The sequence below is a fragment of the Trichomycterus rosablanca genome, chromosome 21 (assembly GCF_030014385.1).
Source record: "Trichomycterus rosablanca isolate fTriRos1 chromosome 21, fTriRos1.hap1, whole genome shotgun sequence".
Lineage (NCBI taxonomy): Eukaryota > Metazoa > Chordata > Actinopteri > Siluriformes > Trichomycteridae > Trichomycterus > Trichomycterus rosablanca.
The window spans coordinates 21,190,173-21,209,175 of NC_086008.1; the positions used below are offsets into that span (position 1 = coordinate 21,190,173).

General features: G+C 43.4%; 2 protein-coding genes and 1 long non-coding RNA gene across 5 annotated transcripts in view; 2 read left to right on the forward strand and 1 right to left on the reverse strand.

The window, feature by feature from the left end:
- arvcfb (ARVCF delta catenin family member b) overlaps positions 1-2,559 on the reverse strand; it is a 112,222-nt gene extending 109,663 nt beyond the window's left edge. Inside the window, exon 1 of the mRNA XM_063018181.1 lies at positions 2,489-2,559. The gene's annotated coding sequence lies outside the window, so the exon portion shown is untranslated. The remainder of the gene's footprint in view (positions 1-2,488) is intronic.
- A 1,730-nt stretch (positions 2,560-4,289) lies between these two features.
- On the forward strand, positions 4,290-7,116 carry LOC134335310 (uncharacterized). Of its 2 annotated transcripts, XR_010015566.1 has the most exons (4): positions 4,290-4,433; positions 5,666-5,860; positions 5,949-6,017; positions 6,180-7,116. It is a non-coding gene; the product is annotated as an uncharacterized LOC134335310 (long non-coding RNA). The 2 variants fall into 2 exon arrangements; XR_010015565.1 differs by lacking the exon at positions 4,290-4,433 and having other exon boundaries at positions 4,901-5,860.
- Positions 7,117-8,008: 892 nt separating this feature from the next.
- tango2 (transport and golgi organization 2 homolog (Drosophila)) lies at positions 8,009-18,045 on the forward strand. Of its 2 annotated transcripts, none has more exons than XM_063017967.1 (9): positions 8,009-8,114; positions 9,177-9,306; positions 10,544-10,632; positions 14,047-14,166; positions 14,388-14,502; positions 15,663-15,730; positions 15,921-16,071; positions 16,447-16,551; positions 17,563-18,045. In XM_063017967.1, the coding sequence occupies exons 2-9, from the start codon at positions 9,251-9,253 to the stop codon at positions 17,681-17,683; spliced, it is 825 nt and encodes a 274-aa protein (XP_062874037.1). In that variant the 5' UTR covers positions 8,009-8,114; positions 9,177-9,250; the 3' UTR covers positions 17,684-18,045. The 2 variants fall into 2 exon arrangements, with proteins under 2 accessions (XP_062874037.1, XP_062874038.1); XM_063017968.1 differs by having other exon boundaries at positions 8,010-8,114; positions 15,924-16,071.
- Positions 18,046-19,003: the final 958 nt, after the last annotated feature.

Sequence of the window (19,003 nt, forward strand, 5' to 3'; positions counted from 1 at the left end):
CGGTAAACGGTGAAGCTCTGTGTGGGAACCCGCTGCCGGTTGGTGAAAAGAAGCGACTGGCAAAGAATAGGGATTGTGCAAGCAGCAGCAGACTAGATTGAGGGAAGAGAGGGGAAATTTTTGCAAAAAATAAAATGGATCTGAGATCTGATACCTGCTTTGGAATTCATGTTCTCCGTATTCTGCAAATCTAGGGTTCTTTTTCTACTTCTTTTGAATTATTGCGATCGTTTTAAATAATCAACACAAATTCAATTGAAGTCGCAGTTTATATGGGCTTTCTGAAAGACTTCAGAGAGTCACGTGAGGTTTAGAGGAGACTCGGCGTACAAACTCAGCCTCTGAAGCTGCGCGCCTGTGATTAGTATTCAGCTCACAGTGAAAATAACACTGCTGGGAATTCCAAACCTTGTCATGATGCACAATGATGTACGATTGTGCAGGGGGGATCTTCCTATAGCATGGCTGCGACCGTACACAGCGGCGTTTCCCTAACGAGTGTCTACAGTGCCGTCGGCTTCGCCTTGTGGAGAAACGTCCACCTGCCAACCGTGAATGAGTATAGTGAGTTAGTAAGAAACCGAGTGAGCTGAAAGCCAGGTTCTTGGGGCGCTTCACATCGTAAAACGTTCACGCAATCCCGACAGGTGACATATTCAAGCGCACAGTCTAGCTGCTGCGTCCTCGTGGGCTTACGCACCCAGGAGCCGCATATCAATGAACCAACAAGTGCACACTTTACCGGCGGCAAGGAATAACGGCGACGTTTAGAACAGAGCGTTTCTACAACACATCCTCTTAGACGAGCAGAATTCCATATTTTGCAAGCGAGTGCGTTACAAATCAGGTCCAGCAGGACTCGGGTTCAATCTTCGCCTCCGTGTCCGCGTGGATTTCCTCTAACCTCGCCAAACCTGGCTGCTTGAAATTGCCTCTAGGTGCGACCGAGTCGGTGGTGGAGTGTCTGTTGCCCCGTGGCAGTGGCTTCGCCGTGACTAGGGTGGCCAGACGTCCGGTTTTAGGTCGGACAGTCCGGCTTTTCAGCTGCCAGTCCTCCATCCACGCAACGCTACACCGGACACTTAAAAATCCTCCTTTTGGAGTGAACTGGTTTCATTTATGATCAATATTATCTGTCATAGGCTCGGGTACATGACAAAACGAATGCTTTGTATTTCATTGGTTTAACAGCCTCATTTGACTGCTTATAGTGCTACCCGCTCTGGTCTGTATACACCTCTACCTGAGACAGTCACTCAGCTCTCATGCTCGGGAACGCTGTGAAAATGCCAAAAAGTAAACTTTTGGAGGCAGCGAGGAACAGACTTAAATATAAAAAGTAGACACAACATTTAGTGAGTAAAACAGTAATTTGTTATAAAATTCTTGCTTAAATTGGTCAAAAACTCTGTTATATGGGTTCTGGATTCATTCTGTGTGAGGCAGCATCATGTCCCACTGTTCCTAATATGATGTCCTCCTTTTTGGGGTGTAATGTCCTCCTTTTTGTGACTATGAATGTGGCCACCCTAACCGTGACCCCAACGGAATGAATTAAGAAAAACGATCCCGCACTCTTTGAGGAAACCAATTTCCCTGCAGGAACATTTGCATGGACACACAGACAATATGCCAAGCATTAAGCAGACATTAAGCAGACACCCTGGAGCTGTGATGATCGAACCAAGGCTCCTGGAGCTGTGCAGCCTGCTGCATAACCAGCATACAGCAATCTACATACATTTACATGAATGAATTCTGCAAATAAATAACCATAACAAGACATGAGCGAGAGCACCCATCATCATAATCACTCACACACACACACACACACTTTGCTATGGCAACAGGATGCAGCAGAGTGTCAACAGTGCTTGAAAAGAGATGCACCTCATTTATTTCAACAGACAGCCTTTACACTGTACTGTACACGGCTGTGTCCCAAATCGCATCCTACTATACAAACATGGGTGTATATAGTATAGTAGCCGACCTGTGGTAACTATGGCAACTTAAGTGTACCAGCCTATTATTCTGACTACTACCCGCACTATTTAGCACACGCCAGTGGTCTATAATGCAGATCAGTGTGCTACCTAGGGACCCTAGTGAGGGAAGTATTATGCGGATTGAAACACAGCCATAATCAACGGTCAGTTTGTAGCCTTTAAATAGTGGCTGGATGTAAATGTACACTAATGCGCTACATTCAACACAGGACAGTTAATAACAACAGGACACGGCTTACACGTGAACATTATGTCGTGAATAAATATGTGAACCCCTAAACCATTTAAACCGATATGAACCGTTAACGGAAAACATTTCACAAACCCCCAGCTGCGTAAATACCGCACAGTTCGGAATGAAACCCGCCATGGACATTTACTAAATGAAAATACACCGTGTTTCAGGGTTTACGCGTCGTTTTTGCTTAAACTGAACCAAAAACAAACAGTTTTTAACAAAATATTAGTAACAGACTCACCGAGCTTGCTGCCTCGCTCAGTTGACAGTTAAGCGCAGCGCGCGCGTAACACACAGTCCGCGTGCGTAACGGTCAGCTGGAGTGATGCGCAGTACGCTAGGAGAGTCGACTCTTTTAAATGAATCTCTGATGCACCGCAGATGCACTGAATCATCTTGCCTAAACGATTCACTTATATTGTTTTGCAAGGGTGAATCAAGGAGTCGTTTGAAAGAATTGGTCAACCGAATACTGATCGAAAAGTAAACAGTGACCGCAAACATCAACATTTATAACAATAAAGTAAATAATAACATTTAAAAGATAAGTGTGTTTGTTTATTTAGACTGGCGCATAATAATAAACACACATAGTTTGGCGATTTAACCACTCCTGTGAAAAAATGATTACAACAATAAACACACAGCAACCTAAATGATTCAATACAGGATTATTTAACTTTGTGGCTTGGCCTTCCACTTCATTATTATTGACTAGTACAAGGAACAGTGGTCTCTTACCAAGGTTGTGAGTAATGATGAAACTGTCAGCTTATAGTAAATGAAAATGTATCCAAATATTCAGATCCAATCCAAGAATCAAATGCCATAAGCATTAATACTTGTCAGTCCAGCTTTAAAATGTTTTATCAAGTCAAGTACAATTTATTTATATAGCGCTTTTTACAGTAGACATTGTCTCAAAGCAGCTTTACAGAATCCAGGACCAACAGATACAAAAAACCCTATCGAGCAAGCCGAGGGCGACATTGGCAAGGAACAACTCCCTTAAAATTACAGGAAGAAACCTTGAGAGGAACCAGACACAGCAGGGCCCCCCGTCCTTCTCGGGTGGCCTGAAGGATCCACGTTCCAGTAGATTTTAACTCATAGCCGACCTGTTTTGTTGTGGTTCTTGGATTACATCAGATAACTTTAGGTTTTCATCCCAACCTTGGCAATAGACTAGTGTTCCATAGACTTTGAGTGCACTCAAATCACCTCTAATTATTTGGGCACAGAGACTAGATAGCTGATAGCTGTAGTCAATCATAATCACTAACAATTTATTATGGGGCCATAGAGATAAAGAGATAAAAGACATTATAGAGCTTTCTGTAGCACTGTGTTAATATTACATTTCGATGTTTATCTATTTTGGACCAACCATATTTTACAAAAACTTAGAAAAGACTTGGACAAAAAAGTATACGTACTAATAATTAATGCAATACAAGAGCAGCTGCAATCATTAAAATCCAAACACTTCCATTACAATGTTATATTATATAAAATAATCGAATCATTATAATAATATAATAATAATAATAATAATAATAATAAAACTTACCTTCAAGAAAGCATTGATTGTCAAACTCTTCTGTTCAGGTTTGTTTGCCTTTTACTGACCCTTAAAATGTTCAAATTTTTTGGACCAGAATAAAATATTCTTTTTATTTCTCATATGCTTTTAGAATCGTCTTAAATATGATTAATATTATTATTATAAGTAATTTAAACACAGAGTTTGCTTTGTTATTCAACCACATGGACAAAACATGAAACCACAAAGAAAATGAGGTTAAGCCCCGCCTCTCTAGAGCACCTGCAGACACTCCATTGGCTGATTCGTGGAGTTAATTAAACAAAACAGCAACCTATTGGATGAACGTCCTGCCAATCAAATAAAGACCCCACAGACTGAGACGCCCTTTAAATCAATCTGTCAGGCGTAATGGACTACTTGCACAACTACTTCCGCATTTTCTTTAGTGCTGCTCCAGCGTTTCCGGTTTGGCATTTCCGGCATTTCATGGCGGTATTTTTCAGTCGGTGTTTGCAAGAGCTTCCAAAAATGAACATTAACGACATTCATCGGATATGTAAGAAGAGCAGTAAAGCCTCCTCTAGCAAGCTGGAGAAGGGCTTTAAACTGTATGCCTCGTCATACATCCACAACTACGAAGGTAAGGAAACGCTTATCTTATATTTTAGGTTAGCCCGCGAAGTACAGAAAGAAGCTACTTAGCTAGCGTTAGCAAGGGTAACTACATTAGTGTTAGCTGGGTTAGTTTGTCCTGTTGACAAGTGGAAGTATTATGTTGAAACTGCAACTTGGCTGTTGTTCATGATATTTACTTCTAGGCATGTTTTCCATTAAAATTATTACGTTTTATGTCTTTTTTTCACCCTGTTATGCTGTAATGGTCAGTATTGCTAACACAGCTTAACAGCATGAAAACGTTGCTAATTTGTTTACTAACGATGAGGTAACTAGCTCTCTAATGTACAAACTGTACAATTAATTTGTATGTTATTTTTATTTAGTGTCGAATAGGGACAGGCTGTCAGGGGAGGCCAGTGTGAGAGCCTTGTGCTACAGATCCATGAAGAAGAACGAGTCAGCGCACAGTTTACGAGTAGGGAGGAAGAGTAGGGCTAAACCAGGGGTTTCAGACTTCACTCCTGTGTCCACAGCACTGCAGAGTTTAGCATTAACTTCATTTAATGTTCACTTCTTATATAACTGTCTTGTTCTAAAATGGGAAAAAGCTGTTGGCATCCAGGAGCTGAGTTTGACCCTCTATGGCAGTGTTTCTCAGTCATGTTCCTGACCACTCCATACAGTTTTAAATATTCCATGATTCAACGTACCAAGTTTTCAATATACCTAACCTAGAGTTACCAGAAGTAGCATTAAGAGACACTGCTCTAGCAATGAACATATTGGCAATCCAGGATTCCTAAAGTCAGTCTTATGAACGCCATACTTAGCAATTTTTTGTGTTTCCCCCACATGACCAGCCTTTACTTAGGTAATGAGCTGAATCTGGTGGAAAAATATGCAACACATAGGGTTTAATGACTGGGTTGGGATCTCTTTTTGCTCTAAAGTTCAGATGTTCAAATCAGTCTTCACTGTTCTTTGATGTTCTAGGTTCTATATCCAAAACCTATTGCTATAAAATAAATAAGAGGTTCCAGGTTCCATTCTTGGGGTGCTTATGCCATACAAATTTTTTTTCTCTCCATTTTAAAACACTTTACTCAGCCTCACCCACGAGGAACTTAATTTGTTAATTAGTTCAATCAGGTTTTAGATAAGTTAAAACAAAAAATGTGATGTGGGATCACCAGCACTGGTATAGGAACCCATGAATTAAACAAAGTCATTACTAATTTGCTTACCCCCTTACAGATCGGGCTACGTGATTCATCTCCTGTTGTGCTGACACACACATGCAGTTCATGTGTTGCAGGCACTGCCCTATGCAACCACATAGTGGCTTTGCTTTTTCAAACTGCACATTTCTCTCAGCTCAGTGTGCCAGTAGTTCCTCCTGTGCACAGCTGTACTGAAACTGAACAGCGCTGGCACAAACCTCGGACAATTGTAAGTTTATAATAATCACACTTGATAAGCATTCTAATTTAATGCACTGTCTGAACTACATTGCAGCAACGTTTGTCTCTCTTATTAGGGTGTAAAGCCAGGACCAATCAACAACATGATCACCTGTGCCAAATCAAAAGTCTCAAGGAGTAGTTAGGTAAGGTGATTAATTACTTTACAAATCTGCTCATTAGACCTGCAGTTGTACAATTTACCTGCTCTACCACACCTGAAATGTATAAATAGTTATAATTAACTTTAATTTATTATTAACCTGAATGCTTATAGTTTGGGGTATTGTCTGTACTTAAATTTGTAGGAGTGGACTCTACAGGGGCATGGTGGGCCCTTTACCGGATCCATGCATGTTTAGAGTGGCAGAGGCTTATGAAAAATTCAGCCTTGAAGACAAGCCGCTGGTGACCACCATGGGCATGGAACTCAACAAGCCAGCTGTGCAGTGTGCATTTGGTATGGTGCAGGAGGGCAATGTTCTGTCATATCAGCAGCCTGTTTTACCATCACGACACATCACGCTGCATCCTGATGTTCCATCAACCCCACTTCTGCCTCTGAAAGACCACCACCTTGATGCACCCACCTGTGCTTTTGTGTGCACTGAACAGGAGCTTTTTGATATGGCTCACAAAATTGAGGTGTCAACTCGGGAGCAGAGTTCTTGGGCTGAGTGGCATCTGCTCCGCAAGCCTAGAGTAACAAATAATTAATAAATAATAATAATAAATAATAAAAAATAATAAATATTGGAAACAGAATTTGTTTAGACTTAATGTTTTAATGTACAAAAAGTATACAAAATATTTACAGAACCTGGTGTGTCTAAAATATGCTCTTTTACAGTTTAATAAATACATAATTTGTGGACAGAAATGAGAAAATGTAAATATTGAATATTCTGTATACTTATTAAATTATAGGGCGGCACGGTGGGTAGCACTGTCGCCTCACAGCAAGAAGGTCCTGGGTTCGATCCCCAGGCGGGGCGGTCCGGGTCCTTTCTGTGTGGAGTTTGCATGTTCTCCCCGTGTCTGTGTGGGTTTCCTCCGGGTGCTCCGGTTTCCTCCCACAGTCCAAAGACGTGCAAGTGAGGTGAACTGGAGATATAAAATTGTCTGTAACTTTTCAATATAACTTGTGAACTTGTGAAGTGTAAAACATGATATTAAAATCCTAATAAACAAACAAAATTAAATCATATGTTTACTTAATAAAAGATTGTTTGTGTTTTTGTGAAACAGTGCATTGTGTTTTTTATGTAAAGAACCGGTGTGTAATGCAAATTATTTACATGTTTGCTTAATTAAATCAGGAGCTGAATTTAAAGTGTTGAGAAATACAACAGTATAAATTACAGAGGGCATGGGGTCCCTAGGACTGGAGTTGATAACTACTGCTTTATTTTTATTTAACCCATACCTTAACTAGTGCTTTGTTTTGATAGTTTGACAACAGGCATGCCACTGTAAATAACTGGCTAATGTTTATTGTATGGGAAAGGGAAATTAATTAGCCGTGGAGCCTGAGGGCTGTAGCTGTTCCATTAAAAAAAGCAATGGTACTGCACCCTTCGTCAATCTTCTCCGATTATCTGGAATTTTTGGTTCAACCAAGTGGTCTGGTAAGAAATGTCTGCTACAGACCTTCGTATAAGGCGAAATAGTAAAGTGGTCCCGACGGATGTTTATTAGCCACTGCCTCCTGAGTTCATAGCTGGGAAGCTATGAAAACTTCCATTAAACTTCGCCGACGCCGAGCAAAGAGGAACACAAGAGTGCTCTGAATATTTCTTGAGCTGTTTCTGAAAACGTTCCGATATAAAAACTTTACACCGGACACTCATTTTAATCTCACGAAGGTTTTGCATATGCCGATGAATGTAAACAATACTACCGGAAACGATCAAGCCGCACTATTTGAAAACGGAAATGCGTCATAGCCTTGAGTGCAAGTAGTCCATTGCAACGTTTACCTGCCTGCAAAGTCTAATTAAATAGTTAATTAATGCATTAATATAATGTTATTATTAACATAACAGTATTATGTTTAAATACATATTTTTGCCCATATAACACATTAAATACATTTGTTTTGGGTTTTCCACTCGAATCGAGGGGATTTACGTCACTCCTATCTGGCAACCCTGTACACAGTAGACGCTAGCCTGCTCAGACTGCACTTGTTTATCCGCCGCCTAACTGTCAACATGTACTGATTTTTCACCGCATATGGATTCGTGAGTAGTTTTATAAATGTCTTTTTGATTTTTACTTCTTCCTTGTATAAAGAGTCGACATTTTATTCTATTGTTACAATTCGAAACCGGAACTCGATTAGCTTAGCATAACCTAGATATCTGACAGCGGCCGAACTCCAAATCAACTACTAATTTCCTACTTCGGTGCACTACTTAGGGCTAAATTATTGTAAATGATAAAGTGCGTAGTGCACTTTAGTTCTACTGTATATAAATTTGGGATACAGCCAGTGTCAAACTCTAGAATACTGGAGCCAGGAGCAGTGAACATGTTTATAAACAGACAGCCTAATATATACATCATATAATACATATATTCATGTACATATGTTTTATTTTTAAATAAGCAGCTACTTTGGGCTGATGGTTACCAACTTGCAGCCAAAAGTATGTAGACATCCCTTCTAATCCACTCCAGAGTCCAGATGTTACAGCCACACTCGTTGTAGCCACATGTGTATAAAATAAATTGCATAAAAATATTTGAAACACTTTTGGGATGAATTTGAACTTTAGTTTCTGATCTGACGAATGACTAAACAGGCATAAATTCCCACATTTGTGTGATTTGGATTTGATTGTGTGTTGAAATGAGAGCAAAGTGCACTGGCACCGAGAACGTGGCTTCAGGCTGTGGCCAAATAATTAGATTTCTTTGAATTGTGTAAGTCTGTGTAGTGTTTCTATTTACATTTTTTTTTTAAATACATGTTTTGAGGTACCTATGTGCCCTGACAGACTGCAGTAAGTAAATAAGTCCAGGAATGGTTTGAGGAACATGACGAAGAGTTCAAGGTGTTAAATTGGCCTCCAAATTTCCCAAATTTCAATCCTATCGAGAAGCTGTGAGATGTTCTGAGCAAATGAATCCAGTATATAAAGGTCCAACCTCACAAAGAACAGGGCTTAAGAAATTCCAGATACCACAGGACACCTTTGGAAGTCTTGTGGAGTCCATGTGTTGGGTTAATGCCATGAAATAGACTGTAGGTGTAAATATGGGAATGTGGTTTTATTTACTGGTTTCTGTTCTGCTTCTAGCACTTAGCACGTCTTCTCGCCTCGACTGCTGCTGCTGCTGCGATAGGAACCGTCAGACCTCGCGCGTTCTCCTCATGTGCATCATCTTCTTCAAGTTCGACCCCCGGCCTGCGTCCAAAAATGCCTACAGGTGAGCCGCTCACTTTCTCCGGTTCGTACGCCGCGCTGACGCGGACGGGGTCGTCGACGGTCCACGAGTTCTTTGAAGTCTTTGATGAGCCGCTCACCAGAATAGCTCTTCATTAAATCTGCTCCTCGTTTACTGAGGGTCTCGTTAACAGGACGCGGTGTACTGAATGCTAATGAAGATCAGACATACAGTGCTGCTTTTAATTGTCAAACCAAACAAAACGACCAAGTACTGAGGACTGTGTGTTTTTAACTGCACTGTTGGGAGACCCTGTGGCTGACCCTTGTCCGGTTTGACCTTTCCCACAGTTCCCAGCTCCAAGCGCCCGACTCACGGAGAGACTTTAGAATAGAATAGACCCGTTTAGAGTGTGTTGATGCCAAAAAATGAAGCCATTGGAGTTCCTTGATCCAGGGGGTCAAAAACTCTACAGGGTCATTTAGCTTTGTAGCATTACTTCTTCTCTTTGCCTATGTAATTAGGGTTAGTTTGACCGCACCCATTAACCATTAAGGATCAGTGAAGGAACACTGGCAAGCAGCTCTGCTGAATGATGAATTAACACTGTCCACAGTCAAGCAAGCTTTCCCTTGCTATGCAACAAACACGCCAGTCTGTAAGCTCATGCCGATGGAAAGCTTGGTTGACTGTAGACACAAAGGGGTTCAAGTTGCTGTCTGGATATTTTTGACGCTTCGAATTTCAGCAAACAACAACATCCAACCGCTCAGTCACAGAAATCCTTGAAATCTCAGGGTCTGGCCAGCGCTGAGATACTGAACTCCCCGGTTCCCCTCCCTCTAGCGGGCACAACCGGCTGTTGCCTGCAGCAGGCAAAATTGGCCCTAAGTCTGCTGGGTGGGGCAAGACCGGACTGGAAAGTGGGCGGGGTCTTCAAAAGCTGTGCAAGGACTCTGGTTAGCAGGTCGAGGCGCCTGTCCAGAAGTGGAGGAGCATGGAGATTGAGGGGTCGAGGGACCGTGCACGCGTCGGAAGGGGCGTGGCGCAGGCCAAAATCGGGATCCCCGGCAGTGACAGACTAATTGGCTACGACCAAATCTGGAGAAAAAGGGAGAATCCCAGGGTTGAGGCGACTGATCAGACGTGACTTTTGGATTCCTTGTTACTACAAGTGGTTTCACAGGACCACAAGGGGAGCAACAGCGACTCCTGCTGTCCGCTTGAGGCCACCGAGGTCGTTTTGTAGTCACGTGTTTATCTCTCCGTCCCTCTGCAGGCTTATTTTGGCGGCGAACAGGGACGAGTTCTACAACAGGCCGTCCAAGGCCGCCGACTTCTGGGGCAACGGCAAGGAAATCCTCAGCGGTAAGAACTTAAACATGCACTCATGGACTTGAAGTACGTATTAGCATTTCAACACAATACTCCCAGTTGGTACCGGTGCCCAGTTTGTACACTTGGTTGTCGCACCACTGCTTGTCACGTTGCGTTGATTGTGTTTGGTTGGCTTGAATCTGTAGATCCAATCAGCCAGTTAGCACTATCCCAACTGTAAAATCTGCTGGTGGTAGCATCATCTTATATTATGGCCCCTTTCAGCAGCAGGGACCAGCGGTCTGTTCAGGGTTGATCAGAAATTATATGTTGGTCCGTACAGAGAGATCCTGGATACCCGTCCGTCCCTTCCTCAGACTTCTAACTGTGTGGCGGGAGAGATACTCGAACCCGATCGACCGAGCTCTTTAACCCTCATCTCTCAGCCTCAGGCTCGGATCGGATTCTGCCGGGCGAGATAAAAGCGTCCGGCACATAAATAACATCGACGTCAATAACGCGATCGAAATCTGACCGGCGGTAAAAACAGCCTCTTCCCAGAGCGCCGGCACTAAACGCTTCGCAATTGACTGATCGCGCGTCATCATTTAGTCGGCGGATATTCAGCCGCGCTTGTTTGGGCCTCTGATCTCGGGGTTAGCGACTGACAGGGCGCTTATTGATGGGCGCTTTCATGCAGAGTGACAGAAACTAAGTGGACGGGTTTATCTGTCGGGCGAGAGCCGCGCGGATGAATGTTGATGATGAGGGATGCAGACGGCCGCTCAGACTGCCGGCACCTTGGAGAAATGATTCAGTCCGTCGTACACATTTCTACATTTTAATTCTGAGGTCCCATATTACCAGACGTTTGCTCGAACCCAGTGCTAACTGGTACATCCAGTTTAGCCAAGCAGTCCCCATTGATGCTCACTGGTGGTAGAATGGTATCAAGTTCCACCCCTGGACAAACCAAACACCAGGGGACCATCTATACACTGGTGTTTGGTTTGAAGTTCCACCCCTGGTCGAACCAAGTTCCACCCCTGGTCAAACCAAGTTCCACTCCTGGTCAAACCACTCCTGGTCAATCCAAGTTCCACCCCTGGTCAAACCACTCCTGGTCAATCCAAGTTCCACTCCTGGTCAAACCAAGTTCCACTCCTGGTCAAACCACTCCTGGTCAATTCAAGTTCCACCCCTGGTCAATTCAAGTTCCACCCCTGGTCAATCCAAGTTTCATTCCTGGTCAATTCAAGTTCCACTCCTGGTCAAACCACTCCTGGTCAATCCAAGTTCCACTCCTGGTCAATCCAAGTTCCACTCCTGGTCAATCCAAGTTCCACCCCTGGTCAAACCACTCCTGGTCAATTCAAGTTCCACCCCTGGTCAATCCAAGTTTCATTCCTGGTCAATTCAAGTTCCACTCCTGGTCAAACCACTCCTGGTCAATCCAAGTTCCACTCCTGGTCAATCCACGTTCCACTCCTGGTCAATCCAAGTTCCACCCCTGGTCAAACCACTCCTGGTCAATCCAAGTTCCACCCCTGGTCAATCCAAGTTTCACTCCTGGTCAAACCACTCCTGGTCAATCCAAGTTCCACTCCTGGTCAATCCAAGTTCCACCCCTGGTCAAACCACTCCTGGTCAATCCAAGTTCCACCCCTGGTCAATCCAAGTTCCACTCCTGGTCAAACCACTCCTGGTCAATCCAAGTTCCACTCCTGGTCAATCCAAGTTCCACCCCTGGTCAAACCACTCCTGGTCAATCCAAGTTTCCACCCCTGGTCAATTCAAGTTCCACCCCTGGTCAATTCAAGTTCCACCCCTGATCAATCCAAGTTCCACTCCTGGTCAATCCAAGTTCCACCCCTGGTCAATTCAAGTTCCACCCCTGGTCAATTCAAGTTCCACCCATGGTCAATTCAAGTTCCACCCCTGGTCGATCCAAGTTCCACCCCTGGTCAATCCAAGTTCCACTCCTGGTCAATCCAAGTTCCACTCCTGGTCAATTCAAGTTCCACCCCTGGTCAAACCACTTCTGGTCAAACCAAGTTCCACTCTTGGTCAAACCAAGTTCCACTCCTGGTCGATTCAAGTTCCAGGTCAATCCAAGTTACACCCCTGGTCAATCCAAGTTCCACTCCTGGTCAATCCAAGTTCCACTCCTGGTCAATTCAAGTTCCACCCCTGGTCAAACCACTTCTGGTCAATCCAAGTTCCACCCCTGGTCAATCCAAGTTTCACTCCTGGTCAAACCACTTCTGGTCAAACCAAGTTCCACTCTTGGTCAATCCAAGTTCCACTCCTGGTCAATTCAAGTTCCACCCCTGGTCAATCCAAGTTCCACCCCTGGTCAATCCAAGTTCCACCCCTGGTCAATCCAAGTTCCACTCCTGGTCAATCCAAGTTCCACTCCTGGTCAATTCAAGTTCCACCCCTGGCCAAGTTCCACCCCTGGTCAATCCAAGTTCCACCCCTGGTCAAACCAAGTTTCACCTCCAGTTGAACCAAGGGGACCATCTATACACTGATGTTTGGTTTGAAGTTCCACCCCTGGTCAATCCAAGTTCCACCCCTGGTCAATCCAAACACAAGGGTACCATCTATAGCCCTGCTATCTGTCACAAGGTCCAATGAAGTCCCACCTGGAGAAGCATCTAGGACCACCAGCGGTACTCATACGACAATTACTAATCCACTCCCCTAGATCAGGGTTCTTCAAACCCTGGGTCACGACCCCTGCCAAGACTCAACTCTCAGGGTCAAGTATCGATGGTTCCAACGGCCTGGCTGGGCGCTTCACTCAAGTGAGCATGTCTGAGTAGGGAAGGCCGGATGGAAGACGGTAGCCAGGTAAACAGCACCAAAATCAGGCAAAAAATCCTCTCAATCCTCTTCAGGCCAAACACAGAGTCCGTTATGAATCCGGCGACGTCTTGAATAGCAAAAAACTCGACCTGAAACTGTCGACTGTGCAAGAATCCAGTTTTTATTTTAATGACATCTAGACGTCGCTTGAATATTTGCTTATGGATCGTGCCCGCTGAGCTGGTGGCTCTTCTGGGAGCAGCTCTCAGGTTTAATGAAAAGAAAATCCTTTCATTTACATTCAGATCGGAGAAAATCCGCCGGGGTTTGTGACCCGCGAGTGGGACGGTATTAATCGTATTGCTCATTCTTCCCTCAGACGTAGCCTATTCCCCAGCCCGGGGATTCTTCTGTTCTGTTTTCTTAGATGACTTCTACTTCTACCCCTCACCTGCCCAGCTAGCTCCCTCTATACTCTATACGGGAGCCTAGTGGGTAGAGCTTTGAGCTATGGATTAAAAGGTTGAGGGTTTGAATCCCAGCTCTGCCAAACAGCCATACAAAGGCTGACGCTGCGCCCCGACCCCAGCTTCGGTGGGTACAGGTGGGTAAAGACGCTGATGAGAGTCGTGTGTGTTCGTGTATTCCCCTCAGGTCTGGACATGGAGGTGGGCAAGGAGGGCGGATCCTGGCTCGGCGTCACCAAGCGCGGCAGACTGGCAGCGCTGACCAATTACATGGAAGGGAAGCAAAACCCGGACGCCCAGGGAAGAGGTAGGGCATCGATCGGGGTGTACATCCAGGTCACTGAGGGGGTCTAGTAGGTATGGGAGGCATGCCAAGAAATGCCATGCTGCACTTAAATGGTGCCCTCTGGTGGCCAGCAGTAATATATGCTAGCCTGCAAACAGCACCTCCTACTGTCCAGTTGAGGCGCCGCCACCTGTGCAAAAACTAATAACGCACCTGTGTTGACCTCTGATCTCTTCTCTCAGGGTTCTTGGTGTCCAATTTCCTGACCGAGGGCGTGGACAGCTTCTCCTACCTCCGCAAGGTGGCGTCCGACGGACACCTGTACAACGGCTTCAACCTCCTCACGGCCGACTTCAGGTAACCTCTACGCTTGGGCAGCAGGTGTGTTTGCGTGCACTAGTCTCCAACCAGACTGAGTTTGCCATGATTTGTCCACGTTCAAGCAAGCTTTCCATAAAGTCAGAATAAAGGCGCCTCAGTCGGAGCACTTTAAGGGATCTAAGAATTTAGACACGCCCTCTTCTCGGGAGTGTAGGAGGATGTAGAGAGATCACCAGGTTTTCAGACAGACCCTCTGACTCATGGTAACCCACGCTCACACACACACACAGCGGAGGAAGCTATCAGGCGATAAAAGGGACACGCTAGCTCTGAAGGCGCTAACCTTTTTCCGTGGCGGTTCTGTTTCCCTGGCTAATTAATCACAGCAGTGTAAACGGAACAGCAGGTCAGAGCAGCGACCAGGATCATAACTAACCTGAGCGAATCAGGAACCTAAACTTCTATTTTTAAACCTGCAGCAAATGTGAGGCCAAAAGTATGTGGACACACACACTAATGATCTAACCCACTACTGCCATTTATTACTTTTTATTTTTTTTGTCTTTTCTTTTTACATTTTTTTCTTTTTTCTTCTCTTCCTGTATCTTGTCTTTTTTGTTTCTTTCTGCCGTTTTTTCCTTTTTTTCGCAGTTTTTTTTTATTTTCTTTTTCCTTTTTTCTGTCGTTTCTTCTTTTTCTTACTTGTTTTCTGTTTTTTTTCTTTTTTTGCAGTCTTTATTTTCTCTTTTCTGTTGTTTTTTTTCTTTTCTTTTTTTCTGCTTTTTTCTTTTTCTTCTTTTTTATTTTCTGCAGATTCTTAATTTTTTTTCTTTTTCTTTCATTTCTTTCTTTTTACTTTTTTGCTTTTTTTCTTCTTTCTTTTATTTTTCTGGAGATTCTTTTTTCTTTTTCTTTCATTTCTTTATCCTTTTCTCTTTTTTCTTTTCTTTTTTCTGCCTTTTTTCTTCTTTTTCTGCAGTTTTTATTTTCTTTTTTCTGTTGTTTTCTTATTTTCTTTTTTTCTTTTTCTGCAGAGTCTTTATTTTTTTCTTTCTTTCTTTGCCCTTTTTTTTTTCTTCTTTTTTCTTACTTTTCTTTCTTTTTCTTCTTTTTTCTTTTCTTTCTTTTTGGCTGTTTGTGTGTAACAGTGTCGCGCTCGCTGACTGTGTTTCCTCTTTTCCTGTCGTCCATTGCAGAGCCAATGAAGAGACGGTGTGTTACTATGGAAACAGAGGCAGCCCCGACCCCATCCATCTGACGGCGGGTTTGTTTTCTTTTTTCTGCACACACACTATAATAAAAGCCTGAGACCGGAGCGTTATGGACTGTGTCTGTGAGAATTTGTGCTCGTTTAGTTAAGAGAGTGTTTGTTTACCTAAACTTATCCCAATAATGAATTAGAGGGGTGTCCACATACTTTTGGTTGTATACTTTTAATTGTGTGTGTGTTTCAGCAGGAATCTACGGTCTGAGTAACTCTTTGCTGGAGACGCCCTGGAGGAAACTGCAGCGCGGTAAGCGTAACTTCACCAGCGTGGTGGATAAGACGCTGCCCCCCGAAGGCCTGGTGCAGGAACTGCTGAGTGTCCTTAATGACGAGGAGCTGTGAGTGTCTGTCCGTCCCTCTGTCCTAAAATATGTGGACATCCTGTCTAATTATCAAGCTCGAGTGTTTTAGCCACGCCCATTACTAACAGGTGTATTAAACTGTTATAAAGTAAAATACTTTCTTCTGATTTTGGGAATGCTCCTTTGATTGAACGGGCACAAATTCCCACAGGTACACTCCCAATATCTTGTACAAAGCCTCCACAGAGGAGCCGCAGATCGAGGGCATCAACTCCACAAAACTGCTTATAGGTGAAGAACGGGATGTCCCGCAGGCCGGGTGTGAGGACGTCATGGTCGGGTGTCCACATACTTTTGACCACATGCTTGTATGGTTCTAACTGGTGAATCCACTCGTTGTGTGTTTGTCAGAAACACGCCGGACCCGCTGCAGGAGAGTCAGGGTGAAGGATACACTGCAGCCGTGCTGCGAGCTCTGTCCGCCGTGTGTGTACGCTCTCCGGGTTACGGCACCAGGTCTGCACACACACACACACACACACACACACACACACACACACACACACACACACACACACACACAAGTAATGGACAGAATAACAGAAACCTGGACCCCGGAGCAACAGAATACTAGTCAGGAAGTCTAATTCATTTTTAGATACGAGGGAGGACTCAAAGATGCTTGCGAGCTAATTCTCCTTCTCTAATTTTCTTTTTCTCTCTAATTCAATCGTTCACATTTATTCTTTTTCTTTTTTCATGTATTTTTCTATTCATATTTCTTTTGTTTCTTTTTTCTCTTCCTTTTTTATTTTCTTTTTTTTGCTATTTCTTTATTTTCTTTTTCTTCTTTTTTCTTTTGTTTTTTTTTTCTTTATTTTTTCTTTTTCTTTCTTTTTTCTTTCATTTTCATTTGTTTTCTTTCTTTTTCTGCCTTTTTTCTTTTTCTTCTCTTTTCTTCTGATATTTTTCTTTTTTCTGCCCTTTTTTCTTTTTCTGTTTCTTCTTTTTTCATTTTCATTTCTTTTCTGCCCTTTTTATTCCTTCTTTTTCTTCTTTATGCTTTTTTTCTGTTCTTTTCCTGCCTTTTTAACATTTTCTTCATTTTTTTTGCCCTTTCTTTTTTTTCTTTCTTTTTCTGCCTTTTTTCTTCTAAATATTTTTCTTTTGTTTTGTTTTTCTTTTATTTTTCAGCTTTTTTCTTTTCTTCTTTTTCCTTTTTTTCTCTCTCAGTAACATTTCATTGTAAAAATACGTTTTTTTTGTCTTGTGCAAAAGTTTTAACAGCCACTCAAATTCTAGTTCTTATAATAGTTAAAATATCTACAGAGAAGAAAATAAAAAATACAATTGAACATTTTTATTTCCCGTTTGATGTTTAAATCTTTTTTTTTTATATTTTAAGTTCAGTAAATTACAGTAAATGCTCGTTCACACGTGCAGACGTCTCGTCTCTGTAGAATATTTTATTTACAAATCATTAACGAGGGGTGAGCAAAGACAACAGTTCTCGTCCTCTCTCTGTAGGACCAACACCATCATCCTGATCGACGGCGAGGATAACGTCAGCTTCACCGAGCACACCATGCTCGACGGTGACGTCAGCCAGTGGAGCACCAAGAGCTTCCACTTCAGACTGCAGGAGTGAGGGTCCGACCCTCCACGCCAGCCGTGCCTTCCTCCAAAACCTACGCTCTTCCCTCGGAAACGTCCTGCTAAAGCTAACGGGAGATTTTTACTTGCACTTTTCCTAAACTGAGCCTCCGTGTTTAACAGGAGGGTCGGAAGGGAACGGGACAACGGGACAAGAGAAATCGTAATAGGGAATTGGAATCCAGATTGGCGAAGGTGTCACAGTCGCCCCCCTGGTAAACGAATCCAATCCAAATGTAACATTGTGAGTTATTTCATTAGCGCCCCCTCGACTTTAACTCAGGAACTGCACGTCTGTGATCTTCAGTTAGCACAATAAAGTTTATTCCCCCTTTCAATAAAAAAACCTTTATCTTGTGTGATATTTACAATGTTTTGGTTTCAGCTTCTAATCCAAAATGCTTTGTGGGTGCCTTACAGGTTTAGGGTCATGATAATATAGACTGTATAATTAAATGGAAAAAATCTGAATCTAAATGTTTGTGGCAGCATTTAGCAGACGGGAAACGTTTCCTTAGTGTAGTACAAACAGACAATGGTCAAAGAAGGTCGCTGGTTCAAGCCCCACTGCCGCCAACTTGCCATGGATGGACCCCTGAGCAAGGCCCTTAACTCAATGGCTTAAATTGTATTCAGTCATAATTACTCACTCACTCACTGTCTTAACCGCTTATCCAATCAGGGTCACAGGGGGGTGCTGGAGCCTTTCAATGGGCGCCAGTCCATCGCAGGGCAGACACACATACACACACACACATTCACCTATAGGGCAATTCAGTGTCTCCGATTAACCTGGCAGCATGTTTTTGGACTGTGGGAGGAAACCAGAGCTCCCGGAGGAAACCCCACGCAGACACGGGGAGAACATGCAAACTCCGCACAGAAAGGACCCGGACCGCCCCGACCTGGGGATCGAACCCAGGACCTTCTTGCGGTGAGGCGACAGTGCTACCCACTTAGCCACCGTGCCGCGCCTCATGTAGTGTGAACTAGGCATAAGGTACAGTATGGATCATTTGGTAAAGGAAATAACCAGTATATGTTGGCTCATGGATTTAAAAACATACCACAGGGTTCGAAGGGGCAGTCAAACTAGCCCTATTTATATGGTTACAGTTTCATAACTGAATAAAAGAACTTTTATTTTACACATCCAGGGTCATAAATTACCACAGAAACGTGCTTCAGTAGCGGGAATCATTCACCTCAGTGTCTAACTGTATCTGCGCATGTGCAGTGGTGCACCGCTGTCATTCACAGCGCGTATGCAAATGCCCAAATTTGGATAAGAGTGCTTCCGGTTGTCCTACCTGTA

Excerpts from the sequence above, each read along its gene's own strand:
- tango2 (XM_063017967.1), top strand. The coding sequence starts at position 9,251 with ATGTGCATCATCTTCTTCAAGTTCGACCCCCGGCCTGCGTCCAAAAAT. Across the intron at positions 16,072-16,446 it reads GTCCTTAATGACGAGGAGCT|AAACACGCCGGACCCGCTGC; the intron begins GTGAGTGTCTGT and ends TGTGTTTGTCAG. Across the intron at positions 16,552-17,562 it reads TCTCCGGGTTACGGCACCAG|GACCAACACCATCATCCTGA; the intron begins GTCTGCACACAC and ends CTCTCTCTGTAG.